The sequence below is a fragment of the Podarcis pityusensis genome (assembly GCF_964106645.2).
Source record: "Podarcis pityusensis genome assembly, chromosome: 6".
NCBI classification, from domain to species: domain Eukaryota; kingdom Metazoa; phylum Chordata; class Lepidosauria; order Squamata; family Lacertidae; genus Podarcis; species Podarcis pityusensis.
Genome location: NC_138030.1, coordinates 40,317,784 through 40,337,106, shown reverse-complemented (window position 1 = coordinate 40,337,106; position 19,323 = coordinate 40,317,784). Strand labels below are relative to the sequence as shown.

At 46.2% G+C, this 19,323-nt stretch overlaps 1 protein-coding gene across 2 annotated transcripts in view; it reads right to left on the bottom strand.

The window, feature by feature from the left end:
* Window positions 1-1,911: 1,911 nt before the first annotated feature.
* SLC45A3 (solute carrier family 45 member 3) overlaps window positions 1,912-19,323 on the bottom strand; it is a 40,457-nt gene continuing 23,045 nt past the window's right edge. The window contains exons 1-5 of one of the 2 annotated variants that reach the window (XM_081009066.1): window positions 16,615-16,798; window positions 9,658-10,068; window positions 7,914-8,738; window positions 5,327-5,592; window positions 1,912-3,071 (exon numbers count right to left, since the gene is read on the bottom strand). In XM_081009066.1, coding sequence (XP_080865192.1) covers window positions 2,634-3,071; window positions 5,327-5,592; window positions 7,914-8,738; window positions 9,658-9,850 — 1,722 coding nt within the window. In that variant the 5' untranslated portion in view covers window positions 9,851-10,068; window positions 16,615-16,798 and the 3' untranslated portion in view covers window positions 1,912-2,633. Of the gene's footprint in view, window positions 3,072-5,326; window positions 5,593-7,913; window positions 8,739-9,657; window positions 10,069-16,614; window positions 16,799-19,323 lie in introns of those variants that run through there. The other variant, XM_081009065.1, reaches the window with a different exon arrangement.

Here is a 19,323-nt window from a genome sequence, read left to right as displayed (position 1 = left end):
CTCACTCCTGGGTCACAGCCTGAACTAAGGTGGGTCATGACAGCAGCAGAACCAAGTGCAATGGGAAAATGTTAAGGAGTGGGTCCTCCGTTGCACATTTGGGCTTAAGGTGGATCCTTGATTTCAAAAGACTGAAAATTCCTGACCTAGATGCTGGGTTGCTAAGCCATCAACAATGATCCCCTAGAGCAGCCTTTCTCAACCTGTGGGTCCCCAGGTGTTGTTGAACTACAACTTCCATCACCCCTAGCTAGCAAGGCCAGAACTCAGGGATGATGGGAGTTGTAGTTGAACAACATCTGGGGACCCACAGGTTGAGAACCGCTGCCCTAGAGGGTTTGTAGAATAGCTGTGAGAGGAGAGGTGTCACAGGTGTTGGGAGGGTTGCTGCTAGTAAGATAAGCCCTCCCATCCTCCCAAACTGGTGAAAGCCGTCGCTCCGTTCATTTCTGTTAGTTCAAGGCCAAGAGCAACTAGACGAGTCCATAGGCTGAGTAAGAATGTGGAAGAGGCAAATTAAAGAAAATGTCCCCTTCGCTCTGGTTGACACGTTCCTACGTAGAGCAACTGGATGCACACATTTACTCAGGCAGATGGGGTTATCCAGGACTGGAGAAGAGTGTGTCAGAGCCTCTCCCCGCCCAAGCTGTGGAGAACTTTGGCCCTGAACTACAACTCCCAGGGGTGGCCAGTATAAGGAAAGAGTGCTACTGCGCTCAAGTCATGTTTTCAGGCTTCCTGTGGGCATCTGGTAGACAACTGGGAGAACAGGATGCTTTTCTCCTGTCCTAGCAATTTGTTTTTGGTGCCGGTGGAGGCTCCCTGTGGCACCAGTAGAGGTTTCTGCTGACATACAAATAGGAGCTTTAGAGGGGTAATTTTTGTTAGGACCACAGCAGGGAGAGAGACAGTGGTCCCTCCAGAGACTGTACAGGCTTCTTTGAGGCTGCTAGTAATATAATCCCACCCACTCCACCCCCCAAAAAGTGCACCTTAATTGAATTCACATAATTAACATCATATCAAGTTTGGTCCTGAGCTAGTTACAGCAACGTTTTGTTGTTCAAATTTCTTGAACCCAATAGGACAGGGTATCTTACTTTGGGGGAAGAGGTTTGGCTTCTCAATCACAGAGTTTTACATTCCCTGATCTTTTTCGGTACTGGATGTGCAATTTCCACACTCTCCAAGTTACAACTGCCTGCACTGCATGGTGCTCTGCAAACGGCTCATTGAAAACTGCTTGGCAGCAGCGACAACAGCTACAGAATATGTTTCAAAAGAGAGCAGTTTGCTTTGCATAGCTTGCTCAACCTAGGGAGAGCCTCTACACTATCTGGGTGGTAGAAATACTGGATCACACACTGGAAAAAACCTCTGCCTTGTGGTATACAAAAACACAGTTGGGTGGTGTGCTTTAAAAAACAACAACACAGAGCCCTTTAGCACAACCAGGCTGGCCACATCACCTTAACAGGAGCAAGGCTTTTATTTTTTCAACCTTGCTGGCACACTAGGCCTCTTTTTTTCAGGACTGCACAGTGGAAGGTAGTGTAATGTGTCTGCGCCAGTCAGTCACTTAAAGCCAGGTCCCCCAGAGGAGCATGTTCTTCAAGCTACGTTTATGCGAGCCTCTCTGTTTGCACAAACAGCAAGCTCTATTTGGGGCATACACAGGGGAAAGTATCGGATGATGACCAAGGTTTTAATTTCCGTCACGCCACTGCAGACTTGCCGCCAGCTCAACCGCAGCATCCTCTGCTAAACAAGCCCCCTCCTACGGAGCCCTGCTCAGCTTATTTATACCACCTTGATCTCGGGTTCCGACCTGCAGCACATCTGGAACAGCTACTATGGGGAAGGGGTTGTTTCTACAGATGTGCCCATCCGCAATCTCCTTCACAAATCCCGCCCCCCGGTTCACACCAATACCCAAAATGTTATGTTACATAGGCGTGACGACTCAGTATTCCCACATGAAGACCAAGCAACAGCAATGTATTAAAGGCACAACTAAAGTCCTATTGGCTTGCGAGGGCAATTGTGTCCATGTCTGAAGCACAGGGCCTGCAATGTTAATGAATCCTGCTGAAAGCCTGCTCATGCCAAGCAGGCTCCCTTGCTTCAGACAGCGTGGGGTTGGGGCTGGCAGGCCACACAGCTCTGGAGAGAGAGTCCAGCAAGTGCATCTCAGCGCCCACCCCCTTCCCATTTGCAATGGTGTGAGCAGGGGCTTAAGAAGTGAGGTTAGTTACAGCTTTGGTCCCTTCCTGAACTGTGTCACCATCCCGCCATGCCATGAGACAAAGCTATCAGAGCAAGTACCCTGTTGCAGAAAGGATGGCGTTTTACTTTTCACACCCGCAAGCGTCTGCTGCGGGCTTCTGTGCAGAGGCACTTCAATGAAGGCATTAGGGAGAAACAGACAACAGTAAACCAGACTCCCTTTCGTTAGATACCCTGAGATCAGCCTAGCACTGCTTTTCCTTCAACCAGAGGGAGCCGGGTTTCTTTTTCTTTCTGTTTTTTTGCACGTCTCATTACAGCACAACCTGGCAGGGAGAAAGAGGCCGCAATGTGCACCACCTGACCCGTTTCAATGTGCGAAATTCCCTTGGCAGCATATCCCCCTCCTACACAGAGTACTTGGCCATGTCACTCTTGTCAAAGATCACTTTGGTTGCAAAGTAAATGGCCACCAGCCCAAAGCCAGTAGCTGATGCCATGTAAGCGGTGACGGACTGCGTGAACTGGACAAGGGAGCCCATGAGGAGGGAGGGGATGACCTGAGAAAGGAGGAATGCACTGTCCAGGATGGCCAAGTCCGAACAGATGCCTCGGCTTGCTGCTGCTGCTGCCGTGTCCGAGTCTCCCACCATCATGATGAGAGAGACCTCACAGGGCGAGCTAACGCACAGAGCCGAGCCTGAAACAGGCGGGGAGAAAAGGCTTCCGCCGTGTCCATTCTGGTAGGTCACTTTTTGTCCAGGAAGGTGGCTCTTGAGGAAGCCGTGTTTCTTCTCCAGCTGAGCTGCGTCTTCTTCTTTACTTTTATATTTGGGCAAGTATATCTGAAATGGACAGGGGGGGAAAGGGGGGAGGGGAGGGTAAGATGCTATAATGCAACATGCTACAAAATATAATGCAAAATATAATAATGCAACATGCTACAAAATATAATGCAACATGCTACAAAGAGCAACAGAATGTGAAATTTGCTACAAACTAGGCAGAAAATGATCAGTGCTTGATGGAAACGGGAGTTCCCTTCAGTTCCAAACACATGGAAAATACAACCTGTTTAAGGGCTGTGCAGTTAAAACAGGGCCAGTGAGTGTACAGAGCAACACCTTGTAGAAGGCAGCACTTTTGTGGCTGCTGCAGCAGCAAAGCACTTCTCTTTTGACACATCATTAGCAGAAATTGAAGAAGACCCAGACTATAGAAGATGGCAGCTGAGTTTGTGAGCAGCATCAGTCTGTTGGGACATGGATCTATAGCAAGGAGTAAGGGACAATATAATCTTTCCCCAGCTAAGACCAACTCCAAAGTCCAAATAGATCCATAACCATTTGGAGAACAGAAGGAGGGGGAACGGTGTCTTTTAAGAGTGTTTCACCAACTGCATCAAACAGGTGCTACCTGAAGTCAACCAGTTAGAAAAAAATGATAGTGTTCCTTGCTCAATGGTATTTTCAGCATGATTCAACAGAGTGTGTGGCTCATATCACTACTTGGCCTTTTGGCAAAGATCAAGAATAGTATCTGACACAGCTTGTGAGCATGAAGCTTCAGAGATGTTTAGTCTGAAGGCTCTCACAACACTGGGCTAGCAGCTGTTATGGAGTAACTCACTTGGGAAAAGAGGCAAAGCAAAAACAAACAAACAAAGGAAATAGACACAAAGGGTTGACAACAGGCAAAGGAGAAAGAAGCTTAGAGAGCAGTAACATCCTCCCAAGAGGGGCACATCTGCCTCCAGCACAACCTGAACAAGATGCAATACTGTAATTATGTCACTTAATAGCACGACAATTAGGTAATGCAGTGACATGTAAGCATTGTAACAACTGTTTAACACGATTATAGTGAGAGTGTAATATAGTTAGAATTATTAAAACACTGGATTATGGCTTGCATCCAACACAGAGCTAAGTAAACATCCTGTCAGCACAAAATTCAGAGATTTCCACAGACAGTCATACCTTGGAAGTCAAACGCCTTGCAAGACGAACATTTTGGCTCCCGAATGCAGCAAACCTGGAAGTGATTGTTCCGGTTTGTGAACATTCTTTGGAACCCAAATGTCTGTCACAGCTTCCAACTGGCTGTAGGAGCTTCCTGCAGCCAATCAGAAGCTGCGCCTTGGTTTCCGAATGTTTTGGAATTCAAATGGATTCTGTTTGACTTCCAAGGTACGACTGTATACACACTCCTCCATTTAAGCAAGCAAGAGTTATTATCCCATATCCAGGGTGACCTTCTAGACAGGCAAAAGCCCATTAAGAGGGCACAGAGCAAGATCAATGGTAGTGTTGCCTGGGGAGGGGGTTTTGGCAAGTAAGAATCCCAAGGTCCTCATAGACAGAAATAGAAGGCCACATTTGATGCCCAGGCTGGAAGCACCCCATCAAGGTCATTGAGAATCTGGCTGTAAAAGGCAGCTGCCATCATCCCTGACCATTGTCCTTGCTTGCTAGGGCTGATGGAAGTAGGAGCTCAGAAACATCTGGAGGGCCAGATGTTACCCACTCCTGCTTTAAAAACCAATGGATTATTCAATCTTCACTACCACTACTGGAGCAAAAAAAGAAGGTGCAAAAAAAGAAGGTGCAAAAAAAGATGTAAATGGCTCAGAGACATGAGTCACCTAGTTGTTAAAGGTAAAGGTAAAGAGACCCCTGACCATTAGGTCCAGTCGTGACTGACTCTGGGGTTGCGGCGCTCATCTCGCTTTACTGGCCAAGGGAGCCGGCATACAGTTTCCGGGTCATGTGGCCAGCATGACTAAGCCGCTTCTGGCGAACCAGAGTAGCGCACGGAAATGCCATTTACCTTCCCGCCGGAGCGGTACCTATTTATCTACTTGCACTTTGACGTGCTTTTGAACTGCTAGGTTGGCAGGAGCAGGGACCGAGCAACGGGAGCTCACCCCATCGTTGGGATTCCAACCGCCGACCTTCTGATCGGCAAGCCCTAGGCTCCATGGTTTAACCCACAGCGCCACCTGCGTCCCTCACATATTTGTTAGGCCCTATTAAAACCACTTTGGTCAAGACTCTCTGGACGTTCTCTCTCTCACACACATATACATACACTTCCCCACCTGTTTTTCATGATGATAAAGCGATGCCAGTGTGTACGGCAAGATCTGCAGCACTGAGAAAGGGAAGCCTGTCAGGGCGGCAGAAACAGTGACGATGACAACACTCTGAGAGAAGCACATGATGATGGCCATCAGCGGGAATAAGGCCACACTGGCTAGGTAGACCATTCGTGTCCCAAACTGCTTCACCATCCGGTCCATGATTGTCGAGAAGATGATGGAGATGATGCACTGGAGAAAGAGGCCCAGGCTACCCATTCGAATCCCTGAAAAGAGACGTGTGTACATTGGGTGAAATGGAGAAGAACCAGGGGCCAGACAAACAAGATAGCCAGGTTCATAAAGGCAAATAGCTGCAATGCTTTGAGTGCTAGTTCAGCTTTCAGTCTTATCAATTTTTAAGAAGCGTTTCTTAGCCGTTCCTGTATAGAAGTTCCCATTTCACAATTAAGAGGTGGGCAGGATAAAAATATGAATGCATTAAAAACGAAATATGCTTCAATAGCAATGGAAGGGCCAACACAGAGTCCAGAAGACATCTGTCACTCCTCTTGGCAGAACCAACAGATGACCTACATGCAAGGTCATCAGGCCTAAGTAGACTTCAGTTATAGGATTTGTCAACGTGTTCATTTAAGGAGGTAAGTATAAAGACATCCAAAGATTTCTTTATTAATTTATAGGACAATGTCCTCTGAAGACTTGGACTTTCCTTTATGCATTTCCCATAAAACAACTTGACACTGGCCATGGCTCTGAGATTGTTGAGCATCATTGTGTGTACACAATTGACCCTCCAATTCTGCAGAGCCTCAAAGGCACCACCAGGATATAAATGTTAAATATTACTTACATTTAAGCTGGGTCACCCAGACCTTGAAATGAACTATTATATGGGAACAACAGGTAGGCAAGGGGCCAAGTAGCTTTAGCAGAAGTATTCAAGAAAGCCTATTACCAAAGCAACTTTTTAAGTTAAGGAGAAGAGGCAATAGATCAGGGGTTGCCCACAGGTGTTCTCTGGGTGATGTTTGCCCACAACTCCCTTTGGCCAGAGCCAACGTGGCCAGTGATGATAGCTGTTGTGCCCCAGTAAGATCTGGAGGGCAGCACATTGGCTATCTCTGGCTTTGCTCCTTGCTGGTCTCCAAAGTCCATGCAACATAAAAGGGAATCTAGCTGGAGCTGATGGGAGTTGTAGTTTAAAATGTCTGGAGAATACCAGCTTGGGGACGTCTGCAGAAGAAATGCTGAATTCCTTTTGAGATGCTAACACTCCAGATTTCCTTATTAACCTCCACAGGGAGCTTTCATGGCAAAATAATGTCCAAAGCTGCTCTTACGAAAGGCAATTTTGCTTATTCATTATTAATCTGATATACCATCTTTCTTCCCAAAGGAGCCCAGGTCAGCAAATGAATTTACTGAGCAGAGAATATGCTCCATAGGAGTGACTTTATGTGTTGGAGGATGGCAGCTAGATTTCATGCTTTAGTTAAGTGCAATTAAAAAGCTGTACAGCTTTGTACATATGAGGTCCCTGGCTCAGTCCCCTTCATTGCAAAAATGGTCTTGGTTTGCAAGATAATAAATATACTTCCGTCCAAGATTCAGTCATTACTACTCTACTTGGTCCTACTGTGGACCTAGTTCAGTTGTACTCTGGTCTGGTATTACTCTGTACAAGGCACACCCGCAACTCTGTTGTACAAACGAGAATGGTAAGTTACACTCCTTAGCTGTCTTTCCCCACCACCACCCAAGGGGGGTTTCATAGGATCGGTACCAGATTTAGGGTGCCATGGGCGGTTCACCTCACAAGATGCCAAGCTGAGAGGACACAAAATTGTGAAGATCTACAATTGCAAAGATCCATTTGGGGGGGGCACAAAATTTTGGTCTAGCACAGGGCACCATATTGCAAAAGATTACCAAAGTCTCTTTCACATCACATACACCAGGAACAGGGAACCTGTGGCCCTTCTTATGTTGTTGGGGCTCCAACTTCCATCAGCCCCAACTAACATGGCCAATGACAGAGGACATCTTGAGGGCCACATATTTCCCATCCCCCAACTTTGCTCTCGTCACGCATAGAAATGACTATACAGGCCAATGAGTCTCCCAGTTCTTTTTTTAAAAAAAACAACACCGGGCTTCAGATGTTTGGGGTGGGGAAGAGATTCCTTTATAACACAGTGGGGGAATTCAGGCTATAAGGATGATCACTGACCCAGGGCAATTCAGCAACTGCACTGTTGAATAAGGTTTTAGAACTTGGTTTCCCAGATCTAGAGCCAACACTATCACAGGACCACACTGAAACCAGCTGGCCTCATTCCACCACCCATTCCTCTTTCCCTCCACTTCCTGCCTCCTTCCCAAAGAATCCCACGTTGAGCAAGAACCAAGAATTTGCAGTAAATAGAAAGGGTAACTTTATGAAAGTCTGCTTTGCTTGCATAAGTTATCAGTAGTAAGAGAAAGAGTTTTCCTGTTGCATAATTCAAAGGGTCTAGGTGCTGAAACTTGCTGTAATGGAAGGACATAAGCATAAAGCATTGATCCCCCCCAGAAATCAAATTACCTTCATCGTAGTGTCGCCTGGCTTCTGTGCCTGGCTCAGCTCTGGGAACTCCCTGATACAGTCCTTCCCCAACAAAGTCCGTGTAGAACAGCATGAAGGTCATGAGGGCCATCCAGCTGCAGAATTCGGCCACGAAAAGTTGCCGGATGACCTTGGGGATGCGGCAGCAGACTCCGTGCAGGCGTGGGGCTAAGGCGCACAGGCTCCTGAAGGCCTGGACCAGATGCCTGGTCCTCAGAAAGTTCTTTGGAAGCCAGCAAGAGCAGCAGGCCAGAGGCGGGGACTTGGAGGAATCCTTCATTGCAGGGCCTGCCAGCACTTCTACCTGAGCTACCACTTCCTCCGTGACAAAGGCAGTGGCCAAGACGCAGCTGAGGAAGATGATGGTGAGGAGGCTGAAGAGGCACTCCTCCTGCCTCCCCAGGTAAGGAGCCAGGAAGCTACTGTCCCAGTCAATTGCCGGCAGCAGGTACCCAATGCAGCCTCCCAGGCTAACCATGAAAGAGTACATAGCGAAGGCCTGCCGGCAGTTGTCAGGCTCCTTGAAGAGATCGGAGAGGAGAGCCTCCAGAGGGGTGAAGCAGACTTGGCCACAGAAGTCAAGCAGGCCAATGCCCGTTATAAGGAAGGCGATCTCCAGGGAGCGGGTGTCCAAGGCAATGAGGCTGGCCAGTCGTTGTGCATGAGGGATGATCAGAAGGCTCAGTAAAACTCCCAGACACAGGACCCAGATGAAAGGCCGGCGGCGGCCATAGCTGCTATGCCATTGGTCGCTGGCAGAACCGATGAGTGGCACAAACACGAGGCCCAGAACTGGCCCAATCCCTGGAATTAAGGGGAGGAAAAGAACGTCATTTCATCAGGCGGAAGAAGTTGACAAGATAGTCACTCTGCAGGCCCATGAGATCACTCACATAATCTGGGGAGAGACTCAGTCAAACTTTGGCCTGGAAAAGCAGGGCTCCAACCCCAACCCCCCCAGCCATGAGGCTCACTGGGTGACTTAGGGCCAGTCACTGTCACAACATAAAAACATAGCATTAAAAAAACAAACCTGCAGACTTCCAGGAAGAGATGCACAGCCACTTTGCTGCTCCCTGATTTATTTTTTAGTCTTGTACCTCTTGTACCACCCAAACCAGACTAAACCTTGGCTACTGCTCATAGTTAGTGGCTTACCATGACATGCAAACTAGGCCTCAAGTTTCACTAAGTGGGCATGCATTACAGTGTGCACCATATCTAGAGATTCCATTTCACTACAGATAAAGCCCCAGTTTCCAGTGCACAATTAAAACTGTCTTCTCTTCCCCCTGGAATTCAGACTCTTAGAAGCCCTCAGGTTTGGTATCCAAAATGAATTCACCATTACATAGCTGTTAACTTTCAGATTTAAAATAAGGGATCAGCAGCCTTACCTGTCCCGGGAACAGTCTACAGGATATCTAACAATCTGGGATAGCAGCGGGAAGCAGCGGGAAACGGCGCTGGAATAAGGGAATTTCCCGCAAAAAGGAAGGTTGACAGCTATGTCATTCCCTGAAAACCTGTCTAGTTCTCTCTTAAACCTGCCTGGCAGTTCCTCTGGGGTCGTTACCATATTGAGGCCCTCCCTGTACATACAACAATAATGGGCATGTTGCACGCATTGTACATAGAGGGACTACTGTAGACTTCCTTTCCACCACACTAGATCTCACACAGAAAATGGCCATCTAACAATAACATGAATAATGCCACCTACCCAGAACCATAGTCATGAACTTCTCCTCCACTCCCACTTCCAACAAGAGAGGTGGCACGTAAGTGATGCCGGCAGCCAGACAGACTTCCAAGCCAAAAGTCAGGGAGTTGACCAGTAATAGCTGGGCTTTGCGGTTCTGGAAGAGCATGCTGACCCAGGCCCTCTGAGCCATGCCACCGTGGCACCACAACATCAGAGAGTTGTGCGCACCTAACACGGTTCTCCTCAGGATGATCCAGAGCAGGATTTCAGAGTCCTGTGTTTTCTTTTGTGGCTCAGTAGCAAAAGGTCTGCAGCCATGTTATAGCCAGCAGTGGACAACTTCTAAAACGTTGCCTGCTGGTAAAAATCAAGAGTTTTGGCTCAGGATGAGAAGATTAATAGCTTGGACATCTTCCAGTGCTTCACATTCTGCAGAAGGAAAGAGAGGGGGGGGGGGAACTGAGCACAACACACATCAGTAGCAAATTTTCTGAAGTGGAAACACTGCTAGATTGCTATGAAACCATAAAGCAAACTCCTCCGCTGAGTAGCTCACCCTCACTGCAACTCTTTCCCACCTTCAAAACATGTTTCAACAGCAGCTTCTTTGTTCCCAATAAAGAATGATCTTCCTCCACCTGGCTAAATCAGGGATTGGGAATCTCTGGCTCACGGGCCTTCTCTGGCTTGGCACAGATCCCAATTTGGACACAAGGCTGTTTACCCACACACAATGCCCACCTGCCCCACACCTGATGTCATACGTGACATCCTCAGGAAAGGGGCAGGTGCAGATGCAGCTGCCAATGCACAGTCAGGAAAGAGCCTTAAATTGTGCTCCCAACTGGAAACTGGAAAGGGAGACTTTCTCTCACCACCAGTCAGTCAGTCAGCTGGCTGGCCAACAGCACAGTCAGTCCTAGCTGAGTTGCTCTCGCCACCAGGCACAGCAGAAAAACAGAGTTTGAAGTCAGCTCTTATCAGCTGATGGGTGCTCAGCTCAAGCTCCCTGGAATCAGCTGCACTACGAAGTTCCCCATGGGGAGCTCCATAGCCAGCTAATCTTTGAAGGGGATTGCAAGGAGTCTTCCTTGGCATTTTGAAGTGCAAGGATCAGCTGATCTGCCATGCTTCAAAGCACTACCAGACACTGGATGAATGGGCCACAAAATGGGAAATGCAGTCAAACGTGAGCAAATATAGGAAACGATGCGCATTTGGGCAAAAGAATCCTAACCAAGAACGAGATCCAGAGTTAGGGTGGAGAGCTCAGCGAAAAGGTCAACTCAGTTTTCAGCAGCTATGAAAAAGGCAATTTTAATGCTAGCAATCATTACGAAACGGATCACCGCCAGTATTATAAAGCCTTTCTACAACTCTATGGTGCGGCCACACACTGTGTACTGTGTACAGTTCCAGCCATAACATCTCAAATAAATCATTGTAAAACTTTAACAAGTGAAGAAAACAACGACTAGAATGGTGGAGTGGGGGCTAAAACATCTCCTTTACATCCAAGTCTTTTTAGTTTTTTTAAAAAAATGTGAGTAAAAGCAGACATGACCGAGGTTTATAAAATTATGTACTTCGTGCAAAAAGTGGACAGAGAAGACTTTCTCTATCTCTCATCATACTTGGACCTGGAGGTCATCCAATGAAGTGAACTGGCAGTAAATTCAGGACTTAAAAGAGGAAGTATAAACACAGTGTATGATTCATCTATGGAATTCACTGCTCTGGGAATGAGGTGATGGCCACTAGTTTGGTTTTAAAAGAGGAAACATCTAGTTGGCAAACATGGGAAATAGGATGCTGAACGATAGGTCTTTGGGCTGATCACGGAGAGCTGTTCTTATGTTTCAAACATGCATAAACATTAAAGTCAGTAGGACAGGCTTCCAAGTAAATATGGACATGATGGCACTGCAAGGGTATATACTGTAACTCTTTCTGCACCTGTTGGGGAGTAAGTCCCACTGAACTCACAGGCACTTACCGGTACTTTTAAAGAAACACAGCTGCGGATGGTTGCACCAAGCCAAACTCACCACCCTCTGGCAAGAGCAACGCAACCAGGGTTTTTCCCCCCAGCCAGAACTCAGTTCTGGCACCACTCAGGTGAGCTCTATTGCCATCGTAAGAGAACAAAGGAGACATCCGTACTGAGTTCCGGTACCTCTTTTTCTAGAAAAATAGCACTGAATACAACCACCCAGAGATCAGGTAAGCGCCACTGCCCCTTAAGTCTGATATGGAAGAAACACATATAGGATTGAGCTTAGCAAGTTTCCAACCTGCTGCATTTTCATTCATGAAGAATGAACTTGTTGCGGAGAGGGAAGATGTGAAGTGCCATTACTACATACCTGTACTATTAGAACAGCAGTGCTGCTTAGGAATTGCTAAATAGAATATTGCGGTATATGCTGGATAGTGAGTGAAATGAGTGGGAGGGGAATGATCATTAAGAGCCATGAACAAGTAAATTACAGTCATACCTCATGTTATGTTTGCTTCATGTTTTGTTCTTTCAGGGTACATCCTGCGGCGACCTGGAAGTACCAGAAAGGGTTACTTCCGGGTTTCGCCACTCGCACATGTGCAGAAGCTCAAAATGACATCACGCGCATGCGCAGAAGCGGCGAATCGCAACCAGCGCATGTGCAGATGCGCCACTTCGGGTTGTGCTCTTTTCATGTTGCAAACGGCCTCCGGAACAGATCACATTTGCAACCAGAGGTACCGCTGTATGTGGAAGCAAAGGAGGCAGACTTTTCTATTTAATTTTTGCTTTTTGCTGAAGGTGCTGCTAGCAAAACCGGGGGGGGGGGGGGAGAACTGAGGCTTCCTCCTCCTTCCAAACAGGTTTCATAAAAATAAGGCAGAAGTGTATTTAAGGGGTTGACCAACAACCTGAGCCTCAGGTCTTTTGCGATGGCCCCTGGATCCTAGACACACACACACTTTTAAAAACATTTCTATTCTTTGCTTACAGAATGGCTTTGGGCCTAAACCCGGAAAAACATATATAAATTAGCATATACAACTTTTATGCAAAGTTGGTTGCATAAACCTGTGCCCACCCCAGTCCTTTGAGGAACTAGCTGTGACACCTACTGTCCCCATTGCTGCTCCCATTCAAACTCAAAGCTTCCTCCTGAGCCCTTCTCAGCAAAGAAAACACACCAGACCTTCTTATTGGTTGCCAAAATGGGGGCACGTAGCTGGACGAAACAGATGCTGTTTTGTTCCATATCCTCCAATAAAACCAACCCCCTAGACTCTGATTGTAGTTAATATACTGATTAATCTGATGCCCAAATTACTGCCACTGAGCTATTTATTTGCCTTTCAAACATTTCCCCTCTCTACCAAGCAACTGCTCAGTCATGTATATAATAAGAGAGCAAAGAAGCATGCAGACAAATAAGCATACACTTCTTTTGAGAGAGAACTTTAACCCTAACCATCATGTGCCTGAAACACAATCCACCTTTGCTAAGAAACAGGTTAAGAGAAACACCAAAATACAACAGTAGGTGGCGCTACTGTCTCTAAGACATGCCTTACCTGTTGCTATAAAACTGGAAGTTTAATATTCCATCATAATGAATCTCTTTAACACGCAGTTTATCCTTAAGCCACTGTGTTTGTCTTTGCTGGAGCTCTGAGGCTATTACCCACAATATGTAGGCCACAAAGCAGTTTTCCCTTAATAAGGGGACTAAGAACCAGCAAACGTTCCACAATGAGCAAGTTTAGACTTCTGGTACAGGCCAAAATCCAGTGTGCATCACATGCACTCAAATGCCCCCCCCCCCAAAAAAAAACCCTGGGGCAAACGTATCCTACCAGTTCCTGAACCAGCATGTAAAGATCAAGGACATTTACAGTTTTTGTGCTTCTATGTCAAAATCCACTGGAGTTAGGGAGATGTGGAAGGAATACAGCTCAGGGCTAGGACATCTGCTTTGCATGCAGGTCTCAGGTTCAATCCCTGGTATCTCTAGGTAGGCCTGGGAGAAATCCCTGCCCGAAATCCTGGAGAGCGGCTGCCAGTCAGAGTAGGCACTATGGAACGAGATGAACCAACAGTCTGACTTATTATATGGCAGACTGTGAATAAGAATTCTACAGCCTTCTAAAAGGGTATGCTAAAAAGTGGGTTTTTTTCTGAGGTCCCTTAACCACAACGTCTGAATCAGACGCATCTGGTGCCCACAGGTGCTCCCTTTTCTTTAGAGGAATACAGTATTCTTCCAAATTTAAGGTTTGTTCTTCCTTTCTGGACTCTTTGGGTCATTTAATAAAAGGGATAGAATTCTTAAGTGAGAAACACCATTAAAAACAGGCAGGAAACAGCCCTCTCAAGACAGCTTGAGGTAGTCCCATTTCCTAGAATGGGACACACAATGACACAGAGCCCATGTGACTTAGGAAGTATCCCTCTCTTGAGCAGACCACGGACATCTGAATGGGTTTGTTCAGGAGAATTCAACCAATGGCCAATCCCCAGCATTTGTTATCATCATGAAACCTGCCCATGTCGAATTTTATTAATTGACTTAATTAAAGTATTTTAAAAGCCTTTCAGGAGAAGTATCCTCATGGGCTCATCACAGTGATGTTCAGTTTAAAAGTCAAATGATAAACTTCTCAAACAGGCATAAGCAAACTTGGTCCTCCAGATGTTTTGGGACTACAGTTCCCATCATCCCTGACCACTGGTTCTGTTAGCTAGAGATCATGGGAGCTGTAGTCCCAAAACATCTGGAGGGCCGAGTTTGCCTATGCCTGTTCTAAAACAAAACTTAAAAGGGGGACCAAGATACCGTACACCGCAAACATTCGGGGTTTGGGAAGCAGTTAATGGAAAAGGTGCCTGAATTTTTCAAGTGTTAAAATATGAAGAGTTCTGCCTTTACTGAGCCAGCCGGCGGCACCTCTCATTTGCAAGGCGTTCTCCCTGCAGACTCTCCGGAGACATTGCCACATCAAGACTTACCTATCTCAGCTGGGAAAGTGATGACAGGCCTGTCACTGAGTTATGTTCTCCGACAGCCAACCAAGGCAAACGGCTGCATGATGCATCCAGGTAATCCGCAAGGCCCACGCCTCTCTAACTTCTTCTGAGGTCATCGTATATACAGAGGAATAACCCAGAAGAAGCCAACTCCTATTAGGTAGTTAACTGTCTGAAATTTATGTGGCTTTGGAGAAAGCCTGTGTGTACAACTGTATCCCAGGCACACCAACCTTTCCCCGGAGAAGCAATTATAGTCCTTAAAGGCTTTGCTTGGAGTTGAGAAGTTCATGGGGCTGTCATCTTCATTCTACACATAACTGGTACAGACATTTTCATGCCTGACATCCTTCCCTTCTCCAAACAATTCATTCACCTCTCACCCATCTTCATGGTTTTTAATGAGACTACAGAAGAGCACATTTCCTTTGTACGCTTAGGGGGGAAAACCATGACCAAGGTAGAGGGAGAAGATGCACAAGCCACGTAGAGCAAAACAGGGGGGAAGTTAGCGCACAGCACTTTGGGGATGGAAGCCAACTCAAGATCCTTCATCTCCTAAAGGGAGATGCTATAGACTCCCAATGGTTTTTTTTCCCTTCCTCAACGAAGGAAACCCATCTTTACTGTTAACTAACTGCGGAGGGGAGAGGGTTGGAATGTGGGCAGATATCATCAATGCAGATGAGAGGAGGTTTCCCCAGCTTTCAAAGCTGGAAAGGATAAAACTATTTACACCCCAAAGTTGTGTTTCTTGTGGGATCACAGACTTGTAGAGTTGGGTGAGACCAAAGGGATCATCTAGCCCAACCCCCTGGAATGCAGGAATCTTTCACCTAACATGGGGCTGAAACCCCTGAGATTAAGAGTCTCATGCTCTACTGACTACTTTCTAATAATTCTGAGTAGTGACCCACTTGGCAAGGGTCAGTTCTTCACATCTGCAAGATTTACTCAGTCGGCAAATGAACCCACCCATCCACATACCCCCCTCCATACATATAAAGGACACCATTTTGCTAATTACATTGTTGATTAGGATGGTTAGATGGAGCACTGGTATGAGATTACTTCCCCCACACAGTCATAAGCGCTTTGAATTCATCAGTCCTATATGATTCAACTGAAGATGAAAGCACGGACTGTGATGAAGGATGTGTTGAGAACTTTTGATCTTACACATTAACTAAATCCTGTTAAGTTCTCTTAACAAGTTCCCCAGATGACAGGGATGGTTAGAGGACACACATTTGAGATACTGTAACAAAATGATTCATATAGTACTTATTGGGGAAACTGGTAAAGCTTGAACTAGACCATCTTCTAGGTCTCTCCAGTTTCTGCAGTTCCCTCATTAAGCATAGCTCAGTCGGTAGAGCATGTGACTCTTAATCTCAGGGTCCTGGGTCCGAGCCCCACATTGGGCAAAAGTTTCCTGCATTGCAGAGGGTTGGACTAGATGACAAGTCTATTATTCTGCTTTGCTTCAATACTAAACACCAGACAAGTCAAAACCTAGGATCCTGATGTTCTCTCTCACATGCAAGGCTAAATTCATACCCTTTAGCCTGGAATTATTGGCACACATTGAAGGCAAGGATGTGTTAACAGGCAGAAACCAAGAGAAATTCCTGGCTACCACATAATTCCTTTCCCCTACTATAGTAGTTTATGGGGTGGGGGGGAATGTGTCCCCAGTAGAATTTCCTGCTGCAATATTTCAATAATTATATGTCACACAACCGTCAAGCTTTGGATGTGAAATTCTGCTTCTCTCAAAACATTTGTCTCTCTCTTCACGGAGGGGGAGGGGGGAGGGAGATCAGAAGAATTAACAGGATGAAACAGGAAAACACAGCACACAGTCAAGAAAGCAACAGGATCATGCTATTCCTGCCTCCAAAAACTTCTGAAAAACCACCACTTATCTCTAACGCGAAGAACAAACTCACCCGATTCTCTTCTGAGGCTGCGGGGCAACAGGTGAGCTCCCAGCACATTGGTTTCATCCCCTCAGACAAAGCTTCTTCAACAAAGTGAGCCTGACCCAGACACAGAGAGTGCACCACTCTAAGAGGTAGTGCATTAGTTTGCAGAAAGGAGGAGGAGTTAACCTATACTCAGCACACCTATCCTATTTGGTTTGGGAGCCCTCCCTGCCTTTTTTTCCCTTGCAGTTGCCATCACCAAAGAATCCACATTGCAAACTACTGTATATTGCAGGCATGAACAGGCGATAGATCAGGATCTACTGGTAGATTTGCAGTAGATCAGCAAAGGTTTCCAGATCAGCAATGGTTTGACAATATCCCCAACAAAATTGCTTTTTAAAAACAGCAATTAGTAATGCAAACCAATTCCTAAATTCGGAATGTGCTCCAAGAAACCCTGAGCGAAATGTCTGTTGCTCCTGCCTTTTTGGTAGGCAGATCTTGGGGTTCTAGTAAAAAAACAAAGCTGAAGTCTGCCAACCCCTGTTTTACAGAGAGAGTGCCCGATGCAACATTGATGCTCCACTTACAATGTGCTATGTGCTTCTCTTTCTGGAAATACCACTGTGCCACAGAGCAGAGGACCTTCTTTAAAAGCCTCGCAGTGCTAATGACAACTTTCCTGCTTTCCCTGTCCGGAGGGCTCCTCAGTCTCCCAGTGTTTTGCACTAGCATTACAGACAGTAATCCAACAGGTGAACGAAATCCCTGCATTTCATGGAAAGCAATGCTTCATTCTGCTGAATTTCTCGCACAGATGTTAAAAAGGCACAAGAGCCCTACCTGGGATGGGACTGTGGGGGCCCCAGAAGTGGAAAGCCAGCCTTGACAGCACAGGTTACTGTGAGCGTGGTCTTCAGAACAGACAAGTTGGTACTGAAGTGGGATGCAAGATCATCTGCAGAGAACCAGTATGGAATAAAAACTATGCCACACTTATGCACTCCATGAGCAGCTCACCCAGTACAATGTCACTGTATAGCCCTCACTGTCTCAAAGCCCCTATATAAGAACTGGTCTGCTTATCCCTGTTTTCATCCAAGTTTCATAGATGCCAAGAGATCTGGCTGCTACGCCAAGTTAAGGATTTGGTCTGGGACCGTTTCAATTAGGACAGAACTAAAAAAGAAGAACTACCCAAGGGAGAACCAATGTTGTGCTGTTCCTAATACAACTGCGGCTTATTTTCGAAAAGCTCCTTTTTTACTGCAGTTTCAGGTGCAAACTTAGCATGGAGAACAATCAGCATGACCCGGGCATTGTCCCCCATCATTAAATGAATGGGGTGGAGCTGTCCCAGGTTATTTCTCAGTTGTATGGAAAAAGTGTGGCGGAAGAAGGGAAACTGTTAGGATAATTTGATACTCTGCATTTGGCAGGTGCCAGTTTGGCTACAAATAATAGTCCCTGTGGAGAACAAGCATATATTATAAACCACTGATCTCCACCACAACAGGTTTGCTGGCAGACCGGATCTGTAGGCACACAGTCAAATGAGATGCTATATGGGAAAGAGTCCCAGCCACAGAGGTACATTTGGAGCCCACCACGCTGAAAATAAAGCAGTGGTCCCGTCACTGTAATGAAGCTGTCCTGTTCACACCTTTGCTGGCCACATGCCCACCTGCCCCTCTCCAGAAACTCCGTGTCAAAGACATTCTGCCAAATTCTGCACCAAAGTTCAGTCCAGCATGCGCACACCTGCTTATTTATAAAGACACTTGGTTGACGGATTTGGGTATTTTGGAAGTGTGGAAACCTGGAAGGACACATGGATGGATACTGCAAAGGGACTGGAAGTCATGAAGGGCAAAAAGGTCTGCATGTGAGGCACAGAAATAGATATCCCCCGGGAAGGACTGTAGCCCGTAAGCAAAGGACATGCAAAAGTTCCCAAATTCAATCTGCTGCATCTCCTTATCTGAAGCCTTGAAGAGCCACTGCCAATCAATGCACAATTGACAATGCTGAGCTAAATGGACCACTAGTCTGGCTTGGTATATGTTCCTATTTGGAGAGGCAGTGTGGTGTAGTGGTTAGTGTGTTGGACGACAACCAGGAAGACCTGTAGCTGGATCCCAACCCAACTGGAAAGGGGTTCCTGTGGCAAGCTGCCACTCAGTAAATGACTTGTATTCATCCACGGACTGTAAGCATTCCTGGCAAAGAGTGTATCGCGATATTCTGTATACTAACTAGCCCAGCTTACTAAATAGATGCTAAATGTAATGATACAATGGAAACTAACCTCCACACTCAAACTGTCTCTAAGTAAATAGATGCAATTTGTCCCAGTGTGTTTAATCCCCTCCAAGATTTCCGTTATAAAAAAAAAAAACCACGGGCAGATGTTATCTTGCTACTTAAATGCATATTCTGTTAAGCTGTGAATTATGAATACATCTATAAACCATCTGCTCTTTGCATTTTTATTATACAACATGCAGTTTTATTAATAAAAAAATAAGCAACTGCCTTTCATGAATGCAGTATAGTCACTGGTGTCTAAACAGATCAGGCAGAGAGCTGAGACGGGTCTGCTTTCTCCTGAAAAAGGTATACACAGTACAGTATACACAAGCCCTACCTGATGAAAAATGAACTACATTTCCCCCCAAGAAACAACAGAACAACTCATCAGAACTTCCTCACCTGGAAACCAGGTAAGTG